A 16,132-nucleotide genomic window follows, 5' to 3' on the forward strand; every position below is an offset into this window, starting at 1 on the left:
GTGATGCGCCAGTGGGACAGGGGGATGCAGGCGGGTCCCACTGCTCTGAGTGCCAGCCAAGGGCAAACGGGCATCACTGGGAAAGCACGCGGTGACAGCCCAGCCACTCTGGGCGATGCCACCACTTCCTAAAGGGAGAAAGGCCAAATCCTGCACCCCCAGCACTCTGAGGGGGCTGGTCTGGCTGTCTCCCTCCCCAGGAAGCGGCAGCCTGAAGGCAGGGTGCAGGCAGTGACGCTGCCAGGCTGGGAAAGACACCCTGATCCTGCAAGGGGCACCAGCAGGACCATGGGGGCGGCTGTTGGGGACAGGGACATTACTGTGTGGTCTGACACCACCGTCCCCACTGCAGCAAGATGAGCTGGGGAGCCCAGAGCTGGCAGACACCCCCCTGCCCTCCGAGCCCCCTGCTCCAAGGCACAAAGGTTCCCCGGCCAGTGCCAGCCCCATGGCCACCCTTGCCCATGGCAATGCCAGCACCAATCCCCCATGCACCAAAGAGGGTGGCGAGGACCCATGGGTGACACCAGCCCGGAGTGAGCAGGCACAAGGAGCTGCTCGCTCTAGCTTTGGGGTGCTCTGGTTTTAGGGCACCCTGGCTGCCCCCCAAAACCCTCTGTGCTGCTGCCCTAGAGCCATGCCTGTCCCCAGGAGCTGGTGGCTTATGTGGTGGCACCACAGTTGCCCAAACCCACGCCCAGCACCTTGTGGAGGGTTTATTGCTGGCATGAACACAGTGATCTGTTGGGGCAGGGCAGGCCAGCTCTGGGGACAGGGGGCATTTTGGGACACGGGATGGGGGACAGGAGCTCATGGCAGCATCCCTCCCACCACCCGCCCCACTCCCTCCTCACTGCTGGCTGCTCCCAGTGCTGCTGCTGGCACCCCGGTGTCACTGGCTGCATTGTCCCACAGGAACGCTTCCCCCGACCCTACAGCAGCTAAAGGCACTCGGTGCCCCTCCAGGAGGGAGGAGCACACCTAGCACCAAGCCCAGCAGCACCCCAAAAGCTGGCTCCCAACCCGGCGGCACCCCCGGGGCCCTTGGCACCACGGCAGGCTCCTTCGCAGGGGGGGATGTTTGCGCCGAGCCAGGGACCAGGTTAAGGCTGAAGAAGCAGCGAGAGGCGAAAGAAACCTGACCGTTCTCGCTCAGCCAGAGCCGGCTCAAAGAGTTCCGAAAATCTGTGCAAAAACAAAACTAAAGGGTTAAAGACCCCCCTCCCGGAGACCCCCCCAACCCCAAGCAGCTCTAATAAATACACGTGCGGTTTGCGGCTGGTGTCAGGCCGGCAAGGCCTCGCCCCCAGCCCCAGGGTCTTGCCAGGTGGCTCTCGGTGCTGCGGCGCTGGAGGCAGCTCTTGGCAGGGGGGAAGCGGAGGACGTGTGCTTCGGAGTGGCTTTTGCACCAGTTTAATGTGGATCTTCCCAAAAGGCTGCACTGAGCTGGGGCCCAGCCCGCCGTGGGGGTGTCCCCTGCGGGCTGCTTCTGCCGCGGGTTACTCTGCAGCTGGAGAGGGGAGAGGGTCAGAGGGTGCAGGGAAATGCGGTGCACCCCAGCACCCCATCCCACTGGGACCTCAGGGCTTTGCAGGGCGGCAGAGCCCCAGCAGCACCCGAGCACCCTGCCCAGGGGCAATGTGGGTGCCACCGGCACAGGTCAAGAGCCCCGTGGTTTTGCCCACGGGTGCCGACTATCCCCGGGCTTCACTTGTGCCAGCTGGAGTGAAACCCGTGCCCGTGCGTTGCCTGGACTGCAGGCAGAGCTTCCCCACCCTGCCCCACTCACTCCTGGTGCAGCTTCCTGGCTGGACTAGGACTGGAATGCACTCACCATCCTCCTCCCAGCCCTCCGCCACTCCTGCCAGCTCGTAGTGCTTCTTGCGCAGCTCCCCCAGCTTCTGCCGCTCTTTCTGCAGCTGGTTTTCCAGCTCCAGCACCCGCACCTGAAGGACATCATGCATGCCATGGCCACCCTGCACGCTGGCACAGCACCTGGGTGCTAGCATGGAGCTGTACTGGGCTGGGCACCCCCCTCTCACACCTGTTACCTCCCTGACATCAAGCCCAAAGACCACCGAGGTACATCCCACAAGTGCTCCGATGGCCTCGGAGGCCTCCGATGGGAGGGAACTGAGCTCAGGTGGGCACTGCCTGTGCAGGCAGGTGAACGCCCCGTGCCAGGTGGAGGTGGGTGCTGTGGGGCAGCCGGGCAGGCACGCAGGGGCAGGGGGGAGGTCATGGGCTGTTGTGCCATGACGGGGACAGCATTGGGGAAGGCTCGAGGACCAACTGCATGCCGCTCCTGGGCAAATCCATCTGTTGCCTTCACACCTTGGGCTTTCCCCACCAGCTGGTGCTGCCTGGGGTGCCCCCACCCACCATGCGTGTTTCCCAAAACACAGGGGAACTTCTTACCTGCGAGTCCATCTCCTGACGCTTGATCTGGGTGAGCGTCATGCTGGAGAAGTCCATGCTGTCTGCGGAGAAAGACACCACCAGCCCCCCTCAACCTCCATTCTCCAGCTCGGACCCCCAGCAACTGCCACGGGACCCGCAGGCAGTGAAGGGCAGCCACAGGCAGTGACCACCAGTGCAGAGCCAACCGAAGACAGTAAGCATGAAGAGCAGAGGTTTCGGGGTTCCTGCAGCCCCATGCTTACCTTTCTCCTCCACCTGTGACTTCCCGGCTTTGGTAGAGGCCACCACGCTGGCTGTTGCCTGGTTGACTCCGCGGGAGGCTTGTTGGAGCTTGCAAAGGTTGGCGCTGTCTTTGTCGGCCTTCACCTGCCAGAGCAGTGAAGAGGGCTGTGCTTACACCCCGCACCATGAGCAGAAGACCAGCCCCTGCTTTAGGGTGACCACGCGGTGCCCCAGGGTCGCCCCAAACCACAGCCAGGGGAGCAGTCTCGTTGCTGCCTGCTTGGGGATGTAGCCTCCCAGGGTGTCAGGCTCCTACCTTGGAGGCTGCCACCAGCTGGGCCGTGCTGGCTGCAATCTCCCGGGAACAGACCATCAGCTCCTCAAATGTCCCCTTGCCTTGCACCACCAGGTCGGCAGCATCACTGCAAGAGGGCAGAAAAGGGCTGGAGCATCCTCCCGCCACCCCCGGTCCCCTCCCTGTGGGGACAGCAGGACCCTGGCATCCTCTCCCCCCTCTGGTGATGGTGGCACTTACACCATGACGGTGGCACCCCAGCCCACAGCCTTGGAGGCCGAGATGAGACCCTCAGTCCAGCGGGAATTCTTGGCGTAAAACTCCTTGGGAGACGCTGCACCCTGCCGGTGGGAAAGGCAGAGTCACACATCAGGGACGGGAGTGGCAGGGCCTGGGACCCCCAAGCCCCTGCTCTCAGGGGAACGGAGTAAGTCAGGGTTTCATTTCGGATGTGCGTGGGAGCTGGGGACACTCAACCCGGGGGGTCATGGGGTCCCCTATGTGGGGAGATCAGGGACCTCTGTGACACCCCGGGGACCAGAGCCAGGGTGAGACCCCGGGGCTGGAGCTCCTGCCAGCCAGCATTGATGCCCCAACAGGCCAAGTCTCAGAGCAGCACGTCCCCAGCCAGCGCGCGGTGACCCCCAGCTGCCAAGCACCCGCTGCCCCATGCCCTGCCCGCACCCTGCCTGCAGCCCTGCCCCTGGCTCACCCGGCCGCTCTCCACGATCTCTCTCTGGAGGTCCTTGGAGGCCAGGACCAGGATGTGGATGGCCTGCATGAGACCTGTGCAGGAGCCCAGGATCCTGCGAGACAAACCCCACTGAGCCCCACTTTTGAGGCAGGGAGACCCCAGAGGTGTGGGGCAGCCGCTCTGCCCGTGGCGCCAGGCTCCCTCTCGCCTGCCCAGCTCACTCCAGCCACCGCTCACCTCTCGTTCACTTCCAGTTTGACTCCAGTGTCACCAGCCCGTGCCTTGCTCAGCATCTCCTGGTAGAGGGGGGAGAGGCTGTGCTGAGCCCTGCGTGCCGTCCTGGCCTCATGGCGGTGGTCCCGGCAGGCACGACACCCATGGGTGCCACATGGCACACGGCAACCCTCACCTCAATGCGGGCGGACGCCGTTTCAATGGCTGCCGCTGTTGCTGCCATCTCCTTGTCCACCAGGTCACCCAGCTCCTCCTGCTTGACGTCCAGCCCCCTGGGCCGCAGCTCCTGGGGAGGGGATGGGATGGAAGGGACCATCCAGGGGTGGCACAGCCCCTCCAGTGGTGCCTGCCACAGGCCCAACCCTGTCCTGCCAGCCCTCCCGGGGCACCCACCTCCCCGATGGCGCTGATCCGGCCCAGGCAGGTCGTCACCGGGCTGCAGTCGGCGCCTTCGACCGTCCCCGGGTCTTGCAGGGCGCTGAGGTAGCTCAAGGCCTCGCTGCCGCACTGCTTGCACATCTCCAGCAGACCTGCGGGGCAGCACCAGTGGCTGAGGGTGCTGCACATGGGGACAGAGACCCCCATCCCCTGCCTGCCCCAGCATCCTGCCCACTACAACCACTGCCTACCCCAGCCCCTGCCTGCCCCAGAATCCTGCCTGCCCTGACCCCTGCCTACCCCACCATCCTGCCCACCTTGACCCCTGCCTGCCCCAGCATTGTGCCTGTGCTGGCTCTTGCCCGCCCCAAAATCCTGCCCACCCCAGAGTTGTCCCCTTAAAGTACATCAATAGTACCGTCTGCCTTGGTCCCTGCCCAGCCAGAATCCTGCCCACCTTGGCCCCTGTCTGCCCCGGCATCCTGCCTGCCCCATCACCCTGTCCATTCCAGCCCTTGCCTGCCCTGACCCTTGCCCGCCCCGTGGGGCAGCACTCACGGTCAGCAGGCTCCATGGGGGCCACGTGGGAGGTAGCACTGCCCTGCAGGAGGGTATCACTGACGAGATGGGCGAAGAGGGCCAGGCAGGGCAGCAGGGAGCCCACGGCTGTGGTGGAAGAGCAGGCACAAGCCTCAGCCCCAGTGGGCAATGCCCACCCAGCCCATGGGTGCCCGAGCTGCCCCTTTCCCCCAGCCCAGCCCCCGCCTGGGGCTGCCGGCTCCCACCTGCACGATTGGAAAGGTATTTGCTGTGTGCGTCCCGCAGGCGCTCCACGCACTCAGAGGCTGCCAGTGTCCTGGAGAGGAGGCAATCTGCAGGCGGAGAGCAGGCACGACTCAAACACGGCAGCAGAGCTGCTCTCCGCCACCCATAGGACAGCAGGGAACGAGGCTTTGCATGGCGGTGGGCTGGGATAATGCTGGGTTTGGCGAGCACCGGGGAACTCACCTGCTGAGCCGGTGCAGCCGATGTGAGCGGGATCCTCCAGGCGACCGAGGGCATCCTGCACCATCCGCTCTGCCTCCCGCGCGGTGCCCTGCAGCAGGGCCAAGTGCTCCTCGGCCAGGTGCTGCTGCAGCGCCTGCTCCTCGCTCTCCTGCCGAGCCAGTGCAGGCGTCACGGCCCCCACCACACCAGCTGGCAATCACCCCCACACCCCAACACCGCTGCCCCCAGCTCTGCCGATCCCCCGCAGCTCGGCAGGGAGGCGGACGCTGAGATGACCCCTGGGTACCTTCTCTCTCAGCTGGGTCTGCAGCGTCTCCAGCTCCATCTTGCTGCTCTCCTGCTCACGGTTGAGCGTGTCCCGCAGCTGCTGCAGCTCGGCCCGCAGGGTGGCCATCTCCTCCCCATGCCGCTCCGCTGCCCGGCTCAGGCTGTCCCTCTCCTGCTCCAGGCCGGCGATGCGGGTGCTCTGCTCTGCTCCCACCTGAGTGGGCACAAAACAGCAGTCGGGGCTGTGCTGAAGGAGAACCCTACAGTTTGGGGCTCACAGTCCAGCCTCATGCCACTCTGACCATGCCCTGCATCACCCGCTGCACAGCAGCACCCTTGCAGGACTGATGGCCTCAGCTCAGGCTGGCCAAGGCTCCCTGGGGAGCCCTTTCACTTTTATCAGCGAAAATTCACTTTTATTATCACTCTTTTTATCCTGATGGAGGAGTAAAAGAAGGGTGCTGGCTGCTGGCCCTGGAGACAGCTCTGCCCCATGCCCATCCTGCTGCAGCACGTCTGCCCACCCCAAGAACGGGCAGCTCCATTTTCCTGCGAGCTTCTGCCTTCATCAACAAGTCTGGAAATGCCTGCTGTCCTCTACAGCTTCACAAGCATCAGATACTCTCTGGTAGGGCAGCAAGCCCAAAGACTTGTGATGGGATGGCATGCCTGGGTTTTACAGTGGGCAGATGCCCACTGCCTGCCTGTGCAGGGATTTTGTTCAACGACCCCTGCTGCTGGAGGCTGTTGTTCCACATGCTCTTGCACCTAGGAACGTTAAACCCCCTGGTATGATTGCTAAAGCCATCTAGATGTGGTGAGGGAGAAGACAGGGAGCTAGTTATCAGGCCAACGGTGGGTAACAGCTGGATGGGTCATGCATTGCCCATCCAGCAAGGCAGTGGGCAGACCTCCCCCTTGCCCAGGGCGGTGGTGGGATTGGTGGGGGCCACTCACGGGCTCTCACCTGCGCGCTGGACTCCAGGGTGCCCTGCAGAACCTGCAGCTCCTGTCTGCTGGCTGCCAGCTCCCGCTTCAGTGTGTCTAGCACCTCTGCCTGCTCCTGAGACTGGGGGCAAGGAGACAGATTGACAGTGCCCTATGGGGGAGTGCCCCCCTGACAGCCTGGATTGTTCCCCATGTCCCCACTCACCTTCCTCTGGGCCTGCTCGCTCACCCGCTGGAAGGAGTCCTCCAGCTCCTTCTTCTCCCGCTCCATGTCCCCCTGGGCCTGCCTGGCCACCGTCACCTGCTTGGTCACCTCCGCATTCTGGGGACAGCAGAGAGGGAGCTCAGCAACCCCCGGTGTTGGAGGGCATGGCTGGGAAACCAGATGCTGGGAGGGTTTTTGGAGAGCCCACCTTCCGCAGCAGGTCGGCGTGGTTCTGCACCAGCTCACTGTACTTCTCCTTCAGCTTGCTGTACCGCTGCTCGTTGGCCTGTGCGCGCCCTGCCATGCACGCAGGGACACCGAGGTGAGCACCCGGGACCCCCACCCCAAGGCTCACCCCCGCCCCAAGCTGGGTGCCGGCTCTCCCCGCTCACTTTCGATCTCTGTCAGGCTCCTCTGCGCCTTCTCAGTGTCCTCCCGCTGCTTCTTCAGCTCCTCCAGCTCCGTGCGCAGGAACTCACTCTCGTCCTGCGCCTGCTGCTTCAGGTGCCGCTGCTCGGCCAGCTCGGCCTCCAGCTCACTGGCGCGGCCGCGCAGCTGCACCGCGCCCCGGGCGCTCTGCGGGGACGGCAGGGCAGCTCCGGTGCCGTTCGGTGGCTGCCGGCACTGGACAATGCTTGCCGGTACCGTCTGGTGGCCACCCCGTGGGTAGCACCCCGCAGAGCCCCGAGTGCAACAGGACGCAGTACTGAGAATGCTGGCATGGGACACACTCCCCCTGGCACTGCTGGTGACACCCAATATGGTCTGTTCCAGGGATGCAGAAGCCCTCGGGAACAGAGTAGGACAGGCAGACAGACCACCTTGCCCAGTCAGAGACACGTCCACCACCCCACCAGCCACATTCCCAGTGTGAGCTGCTGGGTCTCATCCTGCCCCTGGACTGCCACGCGGGTGCTCACTGTGTGACACCACTGGATGGTTGTCACCTACCTCGGCCTTGAAGTTCTCCAGCTCCTCCTTTAGGGCTGCAATCTCCCCATAAAGCTGCTCAATTAACCGGTCCCTGGGAAGGAGACATGGAGTACTATCCTCAGTGCCACCAGCTGTGTTGGTGCAGTGGGGACACATCCTGGGAGAGGGTGCATCCCCTGTGCCACCGCAGCTGCTGTGCTGTGGCAGCCTGGCAGGTGGCCTTGGTGCTGGGTTGGGGAGGGAGCCCCCAGTCGCCTTTGTGGCATCACTGGGTCTGCTCACTTGTCATCCTTGTTCATCCCGTTCTGGCTGTTGAAGTTGAAGGGGTCGTTGCTGAAAGAGCTGCCGAAGATGTCGTCAAACTTATTGTCAAACAGGCTCTGCAGGGAAAGGAGCACGGACCTGGAGTGAACCCACCACCGCTCGGGAGCCCTCATCCCCTCCATGTCCCTGGTGAGCCAGCCCACATGCCAGCAGGGCTCTGCCTGCTCGTGCTGCCTGGACACCAGGGCTGGATCCCCCTTGCTGCTCCCAGAGCACTGAACATGTTGAACATGCAGCACATCTGGTCCATCCCCACCTAATTCCTGAGGTGGAGGGGAAGATCCCCAAAGCCATGCCATCACATGCCCCTTCCCCTTCCGAGATGCCCAGTGCCTAGGGCAACCCTTGGTGGAAAGGGGGAGTGAAGACCTAACACAAGCACACAGAGCTGAGGGGCGATGCTGGGAAGGCAAACATCTCCAGCCAACCATCACTGGAGGGCAGCAAACCACTAATGGAAGCAGCGTGAGATGAAGTGATAGGACAAGGGGGAACAGTTTTAAACTGAAAGAGGGGAGATTTAGACGAGATCTCAGGAAGAAATTCTTTGCTGTCACACTGGCCCAGGTTGCCCAGAGAAGCTGTGGCTGCCCCATCCCTGGAGGGGTTCAAGGCCAGGTTGGACGGGGCTTGGAGCAACCTGGTCAAGTGGGAGGTGTCCCTGCCCAGGGCAGGGGGTGGGAACTAGATGATCTCTAAGGTCCCTTCCAACCCAAACCATTCTATGATTCTTCTGGCTCAGATCTAGCAGCATCCACATGTGACACACAGCACCCACACCTTCCCCCCAGCGATGCTCCCCAGCTTCCAAGTTGCTCCCCAGTCCAAGGCCATCCTCTTGTCTCATCCCCCACCATGGCATGGTTTTGGAGAAATAACCCTAGTCTTGGAGTTGAAAGGGCACCCACCGCCCTCTCTGCAGCCCAAGGGGCACGAGCAGTGCTGCGGTGGCTCACCTGCGATGCTGTGTCCATCTCCACCAGGTCTGTGATGGGCTCGCTGTCGGGTGAGGATGCCTCAGCAGGGATGACCACCACGGGGCTGATGTGCTCTGACAGCGCTGAGGCACGCAGGAAATTGGGAGGGTTCTGGGGAGGGAGGGGAGCATGGCTGGCTGGGGGGGAACTGGCACTGCTGCAGAGTTTGGGCACAGTTGGACAAAATCCTGCCCCAGTGTTTGCCCAGACCCGTGGGAAGGGAGGCAGGACCAACAGGGCTGGAGCCAGGACCTATGAGGATGGATCCTGGCAAGGGCTGAGGGTTGGTGAGCGAGGGGATCCCAGCCCCGGGCTGGAGGGGCAGCTCCATCCTGCAGGACCCCATGCAGGGAGGGATGCAGGGATGAGCCTCAGGCTCACAAGCCCTGCATTGCCACTGGCGCCTGGAAGCTGTGTAAGGTGGCCTGCGACTCTTTTTGGACACACATTTCCTACTGCCATCAACCTCAGCCACAGGGACAGCGAGTGTGGGGACCAGGGACTGTGGGCTCTCACCTCCGGCAGCTGTGGGATCTGAATCAGCCGCTTGAAGTACTGCAGGTTGCTGGAGCGGTAGAAGAGGTCCTTCAGCCTGCAAGGGGCAGGGAATGGTTAGGGACAGCTCTTGACCAAACAAGACACCCCACCCCAAATGAGGGTAACTCCAACCCATCGCCTGGCTCCAGGAGGGTGTCACTAGGCCACTGTGCTGTGCCGGAGGGGATGTTGGTTTGTGCTGCCACTAAACCCATGGCAGATCCTGAGAAGACTCCATTGCCAGCCTCCCACCTTGGGCAAGAACTGCCTGCTGGAGGCTTCCTGCCATAAACCCAGGATCTGATAAGCAGAGAGAAGGAATCTTGAGGAATCTAATCTAGTGGAAGATGTCCCTGCCCATGGCAGAGGGGCTGGACTACATGGTAATCCAACCCAAACCACTCTGAGTCTATGAAACCACGAACCACAGCAGAATTGCTGCACTGGGTCGCACCGAGGTAGAGCCACCTCTCTGTGCTGTCCTCACCATGGCCAAAGCTTGAAGGGACAGCTGAAAAACATCACCACTGCACCCACTATGGTCCTGGCCATGAGTGGGTTGGGGGCTTTCAGTCTGGAGGCCACATCTGCAGCATCTCTGCAGCATCCCTCAGCTCCCCGCAGGAACATCTCCCCCAGGAGCAGGGCTACCCTTCTTCAGAATTTCCAGTTTTGGGGAGAAGCGGCAGCTTCTGGATGTGCCGCTTGTGGCTCCCCCCTGCTTCCAGCCACCCTGGCATCCCAACTGGTATCTCAGCGGCTGTCAATACCCACCCCAAGGTCCCTGCCTTGGGCGGTCAGAGCCCACGGACAGCCCTGCCATCTGCTGACGTCCCTGCCTAGTGTTTTTCCCACAGGCGCTAGTTTGCAGTTTGTGACCTTGAATCAAACTGTCCCTCAGTGCTGTGGCACCATCCCACTGCTCTTGGTGGCCAGTTTTCATTTTGACTACCCTAAATAATTGTGTACCAGAGGCCACAGAACTTCACTGCTTGCTCTTTTTCGATCTCATTTAAAATACAGCGAGAGGACTGGTTCTAGCACCGTCGCTGGGATCACCCCGAGACACTTGCTGGTATTTGTCTCCTCTCCTTTGTGCAGTTACTAATCCAGGGGAGACCTGCCCTCACATCTGTCAGGACCATGGACTCACAGAGTGGTTTGGGTTGAAAGGGACCTTCAGGGGGCAGGGACACCTCCCACCAGACCAGGTTGCTCCAAGCCCCGTCCAACCTGGCCTTGAACCCCTCCAGGGATGGGGCAGCCACAGCTTCTCTGGGCAACCTGGGCCAGGCTCTCACCACCCTCAGGGTACAACATTTCTTCCCTATGTCCAACCTAAGCCCACCCTCGTTCAGTTTAAAACCGCTGCCCCTTGTCCTGTCACTGCAGGCCCTGGTCAAAAGTCTCTCTCCCTCTTTCCTATAAGCCCCTTTAAGTACTGAGCGGCCGCAGGAAGGTCTCTCCGGAGCCCTCTCTTCTCCCGGCTGCACAACCCCAACTCTCTCAGCCTTTGTCCGCAGCAGAGGTGTCCCAGCCCTCGGACCATGTTGGTGGCCTCCTGTGGAGCGGCTCTACCAGGTCCACGTCTGCCTTGTGGTGGGGACGCTGGAGCTGGAGGCAGTGCTCCAGGGGGTGTGAGGAGAGCGGAGCAGAGGGGGAGCATCCCCTCTGTTGTCCTGCTGGCCACGCTGCTGGGGATGGAGCGCAGGAGATGCTTGGCTTTCTGGGCTGCAAGCGTACATTGCCAGCTTGTGTCCCATTTGTCACCTACCAGTATGCCCCAGTCCTTTTTACACAGGGTGTTCTCAATCCGTCTGTCCATCCATCCATCCATCCATCCATCCATCCATCCATCCCTCCCTCCCTCCCACAGTATGTGCTGGTACTGGGGATTGCCTGACCTGGGTGCAGGACCTTGTGCTTGGCTTGGTTGAGCTTCATGAGGTTCATATGGACCCACTCCTCCAGCCTGTCCAGGTCCCTCTGGATGCCACTCTTTCCCTCCAGTGTATTGACTGCCCCTCTCAACTTGGTGTCACCCACATTTCACAGGACAGTTGCATTTTTGTCCAGAGCTTTTGGAAATAAATGTCCTTGCTCCCACTGAGTATCACCCTTCAGCAGCTCATGGCCTCCCACGAACCCAACGCCCTTCCACACAGCAGCACCCACCCCATCCCATGCTGTCTTTTTCATGAAGACCATCTCCCACTCCTCATTTCCCTGCAGTGCCAGGTGCTGGGTCAGCCCCTCCGCTGCCTCCCTCCCCTCTCCCTGAAGCCCTTTTTATCAACCAGCTCCACACCACTTCTCAGCCCTGGGCACTGGCAATACTCCAGCAGCATCACAGCCACCCTTGTGTCCAAGGTCATGGGTAACTGGGTGACCACGACTCAGTTCTGGCTTTCTCCTCCTACACCTTATATCTCCTGCCTTTAAAATCTCATATTGGTATTTTAATTTGGGACAGACATGTGGACACTGGTGAAATGAACTTTACCATTTGTATCTTTCCTCACCCAAGGATGGCTTTTCCCACCCAAAAGCCACCTCTGCTCCACTGCACCACCCAGCAGCATCCCTGGCACCCAGGCTCTCTGCAAGGCTCTTCATGGACCCCTCCTCAGCTTTGCAACACCCAAAGGTTTTATCCTTTGACTGCCCCTTTTAACAAGTTCCCTTGGGTTTGTGAAACTGGCATTTTTTAAAAATTTCAACAGAATTGGGAGGAAAATCTCTTTTCCCTGTCCTATGCCCCCAGCACCATGACTGAGTCCCCCCCGGGGCTTGTGTCTCCATATGCTGCTTGCATCCTCCTCCCCCATTTCTCCTACCAAAGCATCCCTCTCCTGATGGAGCCAACAGCCCCATCGCAAGCAGAAATCGCTGCTCAGGGTGCTGAGCACCCTGCTCATGCGACACCCAGCCCGAGGTGTCCCCAAGGTGTCCCCACCAGCAGCCCCACACTCAGCTTCTCAGCCCCTGCCCAAAGTTTCATCTCAGCATGTCAACTGCAAATTGCATTTAAAATCGCAATTAAAGGGTTTGAGGGTTCTAAATCGTCGGATGTGCTGTCAGCGACCGAATGCCTCGCTAGAATTAATAATGCCGTTATCTAGTAATTCAATAGCTGTGGATTAGTCAAGCGGAGCGGCTGTCCTGGAGGAAGCCCCAGGGAAAGCCAAGAGGTTGAAGCAGGCTGGATTTCAGAGCCCCAAGCAAGACTGACTCCTGCCCTTCCTCCGTCTCCATGGCTTGGCCACTGAGTCCCAGCACGGGGTCTCCAGTGTCCCTCCGTGCTCCCTCTGCCCCAGGAGCCCCTGGAGCATCGCTGGCAGTGGGGAGAGCCAGAGCCCCGCGTCTGGGCACTTACTTTCTGAACTGCTCCAGGAAGCGATCCCGGTGGCCCTGCAGTGTATCTGCCGGCAGACCTGGAAGAAGCAACAAGCAGAAACGTCACCAGGTGTCTCCACACTAGGAAAGAAGCACGGATCAGGGTGTCCCAATTGGAATGGCCATATGGGGATGGGTTTTTCCCAGAGATGGCCACCCTTCTCCCAGGGTATGAATGCTTCGGGCTCAGGGTCCGGCTGCAGGACAGGATCACATCCCCTGCCCAGAGCAGGCAAAGGCAGTGAGCTGGCCTTCAGGCAGCTTCCACCACAACTCAAGGTCCTGGGCGATGTAGGTTTTGCAACCAGTGCCTGTCCAAATCCAGGGGAGCTCCTGGTGGGCACCGTCCCCATGGCCAAGGGGTGTTCAGCAGGGCAGGCTTCCTGGGACAGCTCAGTCTCCCAGAGCTTGCACCTCCTTGTCTCCTGCCCTGCTGACTCCCTCTGCTCCCCAAAGAAAGGCTGAGAAGGAGCTGAGGGGCAAACGGCCCAGCCCGAGCAGGGTAGGTACCCCCGTGTCCCCTTCTGTATCCCCCCCAAGCCCGAGTTGGCGCTGGGGACACTCACAGGAGTGGAGCTTGAAGAGCAGCTTGACAGTGTAGTCGTAGAGGTGGCTGCAGTCCAGGATCACCTGGATGAGTGGGGCCAGGCGGCACTGCCCCGCTGCCGTCACCGACACCGAGCGTGACATGTCCAGGGAGCTGAACACTGTGGGGAACGAGCACGGGATCAGGCTCCGGCAGCACCGCAGGGTGCCACGCTGCGTTGGTTGTGTCCGCAAACTTCACCTGGAGTGAGAGCCATTCACCCGGAGCAAGACACCTGCTGGCCCTCAGGGACCCAGCCCGCCACCCCATAGTCATTTACTGGCCCAGTGGGAGGGCAAATTCCCACCCAGGACTCCCACACAAGCCTGGGAACACTTCAGCCTGGCACTATGGGCTGGAGGTGCCTGGTCCTGAGCCTTTGCTGGGTCCCCAGGCAGAGCTCCGGCCCCAGAGGAGCAGCCCCTGTGCTGTGCCCACCACTGCCATCCCACTGGCATTCGGGTGCACCGTGTGTGCCAGTGGGGAGATGCTCCAGAAAGGGCCGGAAGCAGGTGGGAGCGCCTCACAGCCTCCTCTGTCCAGGTGACGGTGAACTGTATCTCATACCGGGGGTGCAGGATGTGCCCCACAACACCAGGGCACGAAGGCATTTCTGGCAGGGCTGGAGCAGCCTGCAGCATGGGATGCCAGGCTGCTGGCGATGTGTCCAGTGACCACTTCATGGTCCAGCTTTGCAGGTCTGCCACAAGCTGTGGGCCACCTGCCCTCAGCGCATGCTCGGGCAGCAGGCGGCCTGGCAGGGCAGCTGGAGGTGGCAGCTCCACCTCCCTCCATCCAGCAACTCCCCTCCAACGGGCAGAGCAGCGAGAGCTCCCAGGTGAGCTCTGGGGATGGGGCCGTGGCATCTCGGCTCTCGGCACAGCCCCATCCTGCTGTGCCAGCACACAGCCCCAAGACAAGGGTGCTGCTCCAGCTCCCTCCAAACAACCCTGTCCCACCAGCGCCCATGGCTTGCTGCAGATGAAGGCTCCCCCCAGAATTGCTGTAATGTACCCCAACCCCAGTCCTGCTCGAGCCTGCAGAGGTGTGTGACAGCGCTGAGGGTTGAGACTGGCTTCTTTTTACCCTCCTGCCCACTTGTGCAGGAGCATGATGGGGTGCCCCATGTGTCCCCCAGCTCCAGCACCACCGCAAACACTCGCAGCAGCCTGAGCTCACTGCTAATAAAAGTCAAAACCTGTCGTGAGCCCACCAGTTAAGACCAGAAGAAATTCAGCCCAGGGAGGCTGCTGGAGCAGGAGAGCCCAAAGCCGGTGCAGTGGAAGGGGTGTTGCAGAGGTGGGAGTGGGTGGTGCGGTGCAGCCAGCCCTGTGGCGCTGCCAAAGGGCTGCCACAAGGCAGCACCACTCTGGCACGCAGGGACTGCAGCTAATAATAACGCAGGTGAAGCGCCCGGAAGAAGAGATGAGACACAACGACTCCCCGCAACATCCCGCCCGGAGCTGGCTCAGCCCCCGTGGACCCCCACCCTGACTGCTGGCAGGGCAGCACAGGGGCTTACCCGTCTGGAAGAGGTTCAGCTCACACTCCAGGTAGTCAAACATCTCCACCGTCAGCTGGAAACTAGGAGAAGGGATGAGGATTGTTGGGGAGCATCCTTATGGATACCTCAACCCGTGCCAGGTGCCACCTCAGAGGGACAAGCCTTGCCCAGGGGTCTGCCCGGCTCCCTGGCAGGGCTGGGGAGAAGGTGCAGGGTCCTATCCCTGGCTCGGCCACGCTGCTGCCACTCTGCCTGCATCTGCCCCACTCTCTCACCTCCCGCCCCTGCCCCGCACTCACAAATTATTGACATCGTTCTCCCCGGCCTCGTCAAGCTGCCGGTCGGACATCTGAAGGTTGCCAGGGAAGCGGGGATTCTGTGTGGGGAAACAAGAGTTGGGAAAGGGTTCCAGAGGATCTCCTGCTCTGGCCAGGGCACTGGGAGCACCAGGGTTGCCCATCTAGCTGGTGGCTTCAGCACAAGAGACTGGGACGGCACTTTGGATGTGCCAAGGGAGTGATGAGGGGAGGAAAGGGGGCTAACATGAGCCCTGGGTGACTGCAGCATCCCCAGTCCATGGTGCCTGTGTTCTCCCCAGCAAGAAAAGCCAGTTCTCCCTGGGCTTAGAAACCTGCTGAGCAGGGAGGAGACAGGGCCACCAGCTTGTGCATGGCATCACCGAGAGCTGGGGGGTGGGAAAGAGCCAGTATCTGCTCCGGGGGGCAAAGCCTCTTCATGCTGCCCAGGTGTTTCGGGGAAAGTCACATCATGGCTCCAAACCAAACCGGGGTGATGGGTACAGCCTGCCTTCAGAAAACACCTCTTGCCAGCTGAGCTCGGAAAGGAAGGAAACACCGCAGGGACCAAACCTGCCACAGCGGTTACCACAAGGAAGAGGGTGCTCGAAGCCATGCAGGGCTTCCAAGCCCACCGTGACTTCCCATTCTCCTCTTGGCAGGAGATTCTATTCTATTCTATTCTATTCTATTCTATTCTATTCTATTCTATTCTATTCTATTCTATTCCATCTGCCGAAATACTAAGCTCTGTCGATGTGAGCATGGCTTCCTGAGGCAGGAGAGGGCACTTTTCCCTTTCTATCACACATGCTCCCCGTGACCCCTGGCAGCCAGCACAGCATGGAGCAGACCTGGAGCCGGGGCATCCTTTGGCCAGCCCAAAGAAGGAACTTGCCCAGCATCG

At 61.1% G+C, this 16,132-nt stretch overlaps 1 protein-coding gene across 1 annotated transcript in view; it reads right to left on the bottom strand.

Moving 5' to 3' along the window:
* Nucleotides 1–1,252: 1,252 nt before the first annotated feature.
* The window catches only part of HIP1 (huntingtin interacting protein 1), a 50,954-nt gene continuing 36,074 nt past the window's right edge, over nucleotides 1,253–16,132 (bottom strand). The window contains 26 exon segments of the mRNA XM_074160489.1: nucleotides 1,253–1,428; nucleotides 1,431–1,502; nucleotides 2,412–2,480; nucleotides 2,664–2,787; nucleotides 2,960–3,065; nucleotides 3,179–3,279; nucleotides 3,651–3,744; nucleotides 3,870–3,928; nucleotides 4,042–4,152; nucleotides 4,260–4,396; nucleotides 4,803–4,910; nucleotides 5,030–5,116; nucleotides 5,253–5,400; nucleotides 5,539–5,733; nucleotides 6,487–6,588; nucleotides 6,673–6,789; nucleotides 6,881–6,969; nucleotides 7,065–7,248; nucleotides 7,624–7,696; nucleotides 7,888–7,985; nucleotides 8,886–9,017; nucleotides 9,423–9,498; nucleotides 12,820–12,877; nucleotides 13,406–13,546; nucleotides 14,948–15,009; nucleotides 15,229–15,305. Of these exon segments, the coding sequence (XP_074016590.1) occupies nucleotides 1,253–1,428; nucleotides 1,431–1,502; nucleotides 2,412–2,480; nucleotides 2,664–2,787; nucleotides 2,960–3,065; nucleotides 3,179–3,279; nucleotides 3,651–3,744; nucleotides 3,870–3,928; nucleotides 4,042–4,152; nucleotides 4,260–4,396; nucleotides 4,803–4,910; nucleotides 5,030–5,116; nucleotides 5,253–5,400; nucleotides 5,539–5,733; nucleotides 6,487–6,588; nucleotides 6,673–6,789; nucleotides 6,881–6,969; nucleotides 7,065–7,248; nucleotides 7,624–7,696; nucleotides 7,888–7,985; nucleotides 8,886–9,017; nucleotides 9,423–9,498; nucleotides 12,820–12,877; nucleotides 13,406–13,546; nucleotides 14,948–15,009; nucleotides 15,229–15,305 (2,796 nt within the window).

The sequence above is a fragment of the Numenius arquata genome, chromosome 18 (assembly GCF_964106895.1).
Source record: "Numenius arquata chromosome 18, bNumArq3.hap1.1, whole genome shotgun sequence".
NCBI classification, from domain to species: Eukaryota; Metazoa; Chordata; class Aves; order Charadriiformes; family Scolopacidae; genus Numenius; species Numenius arquata.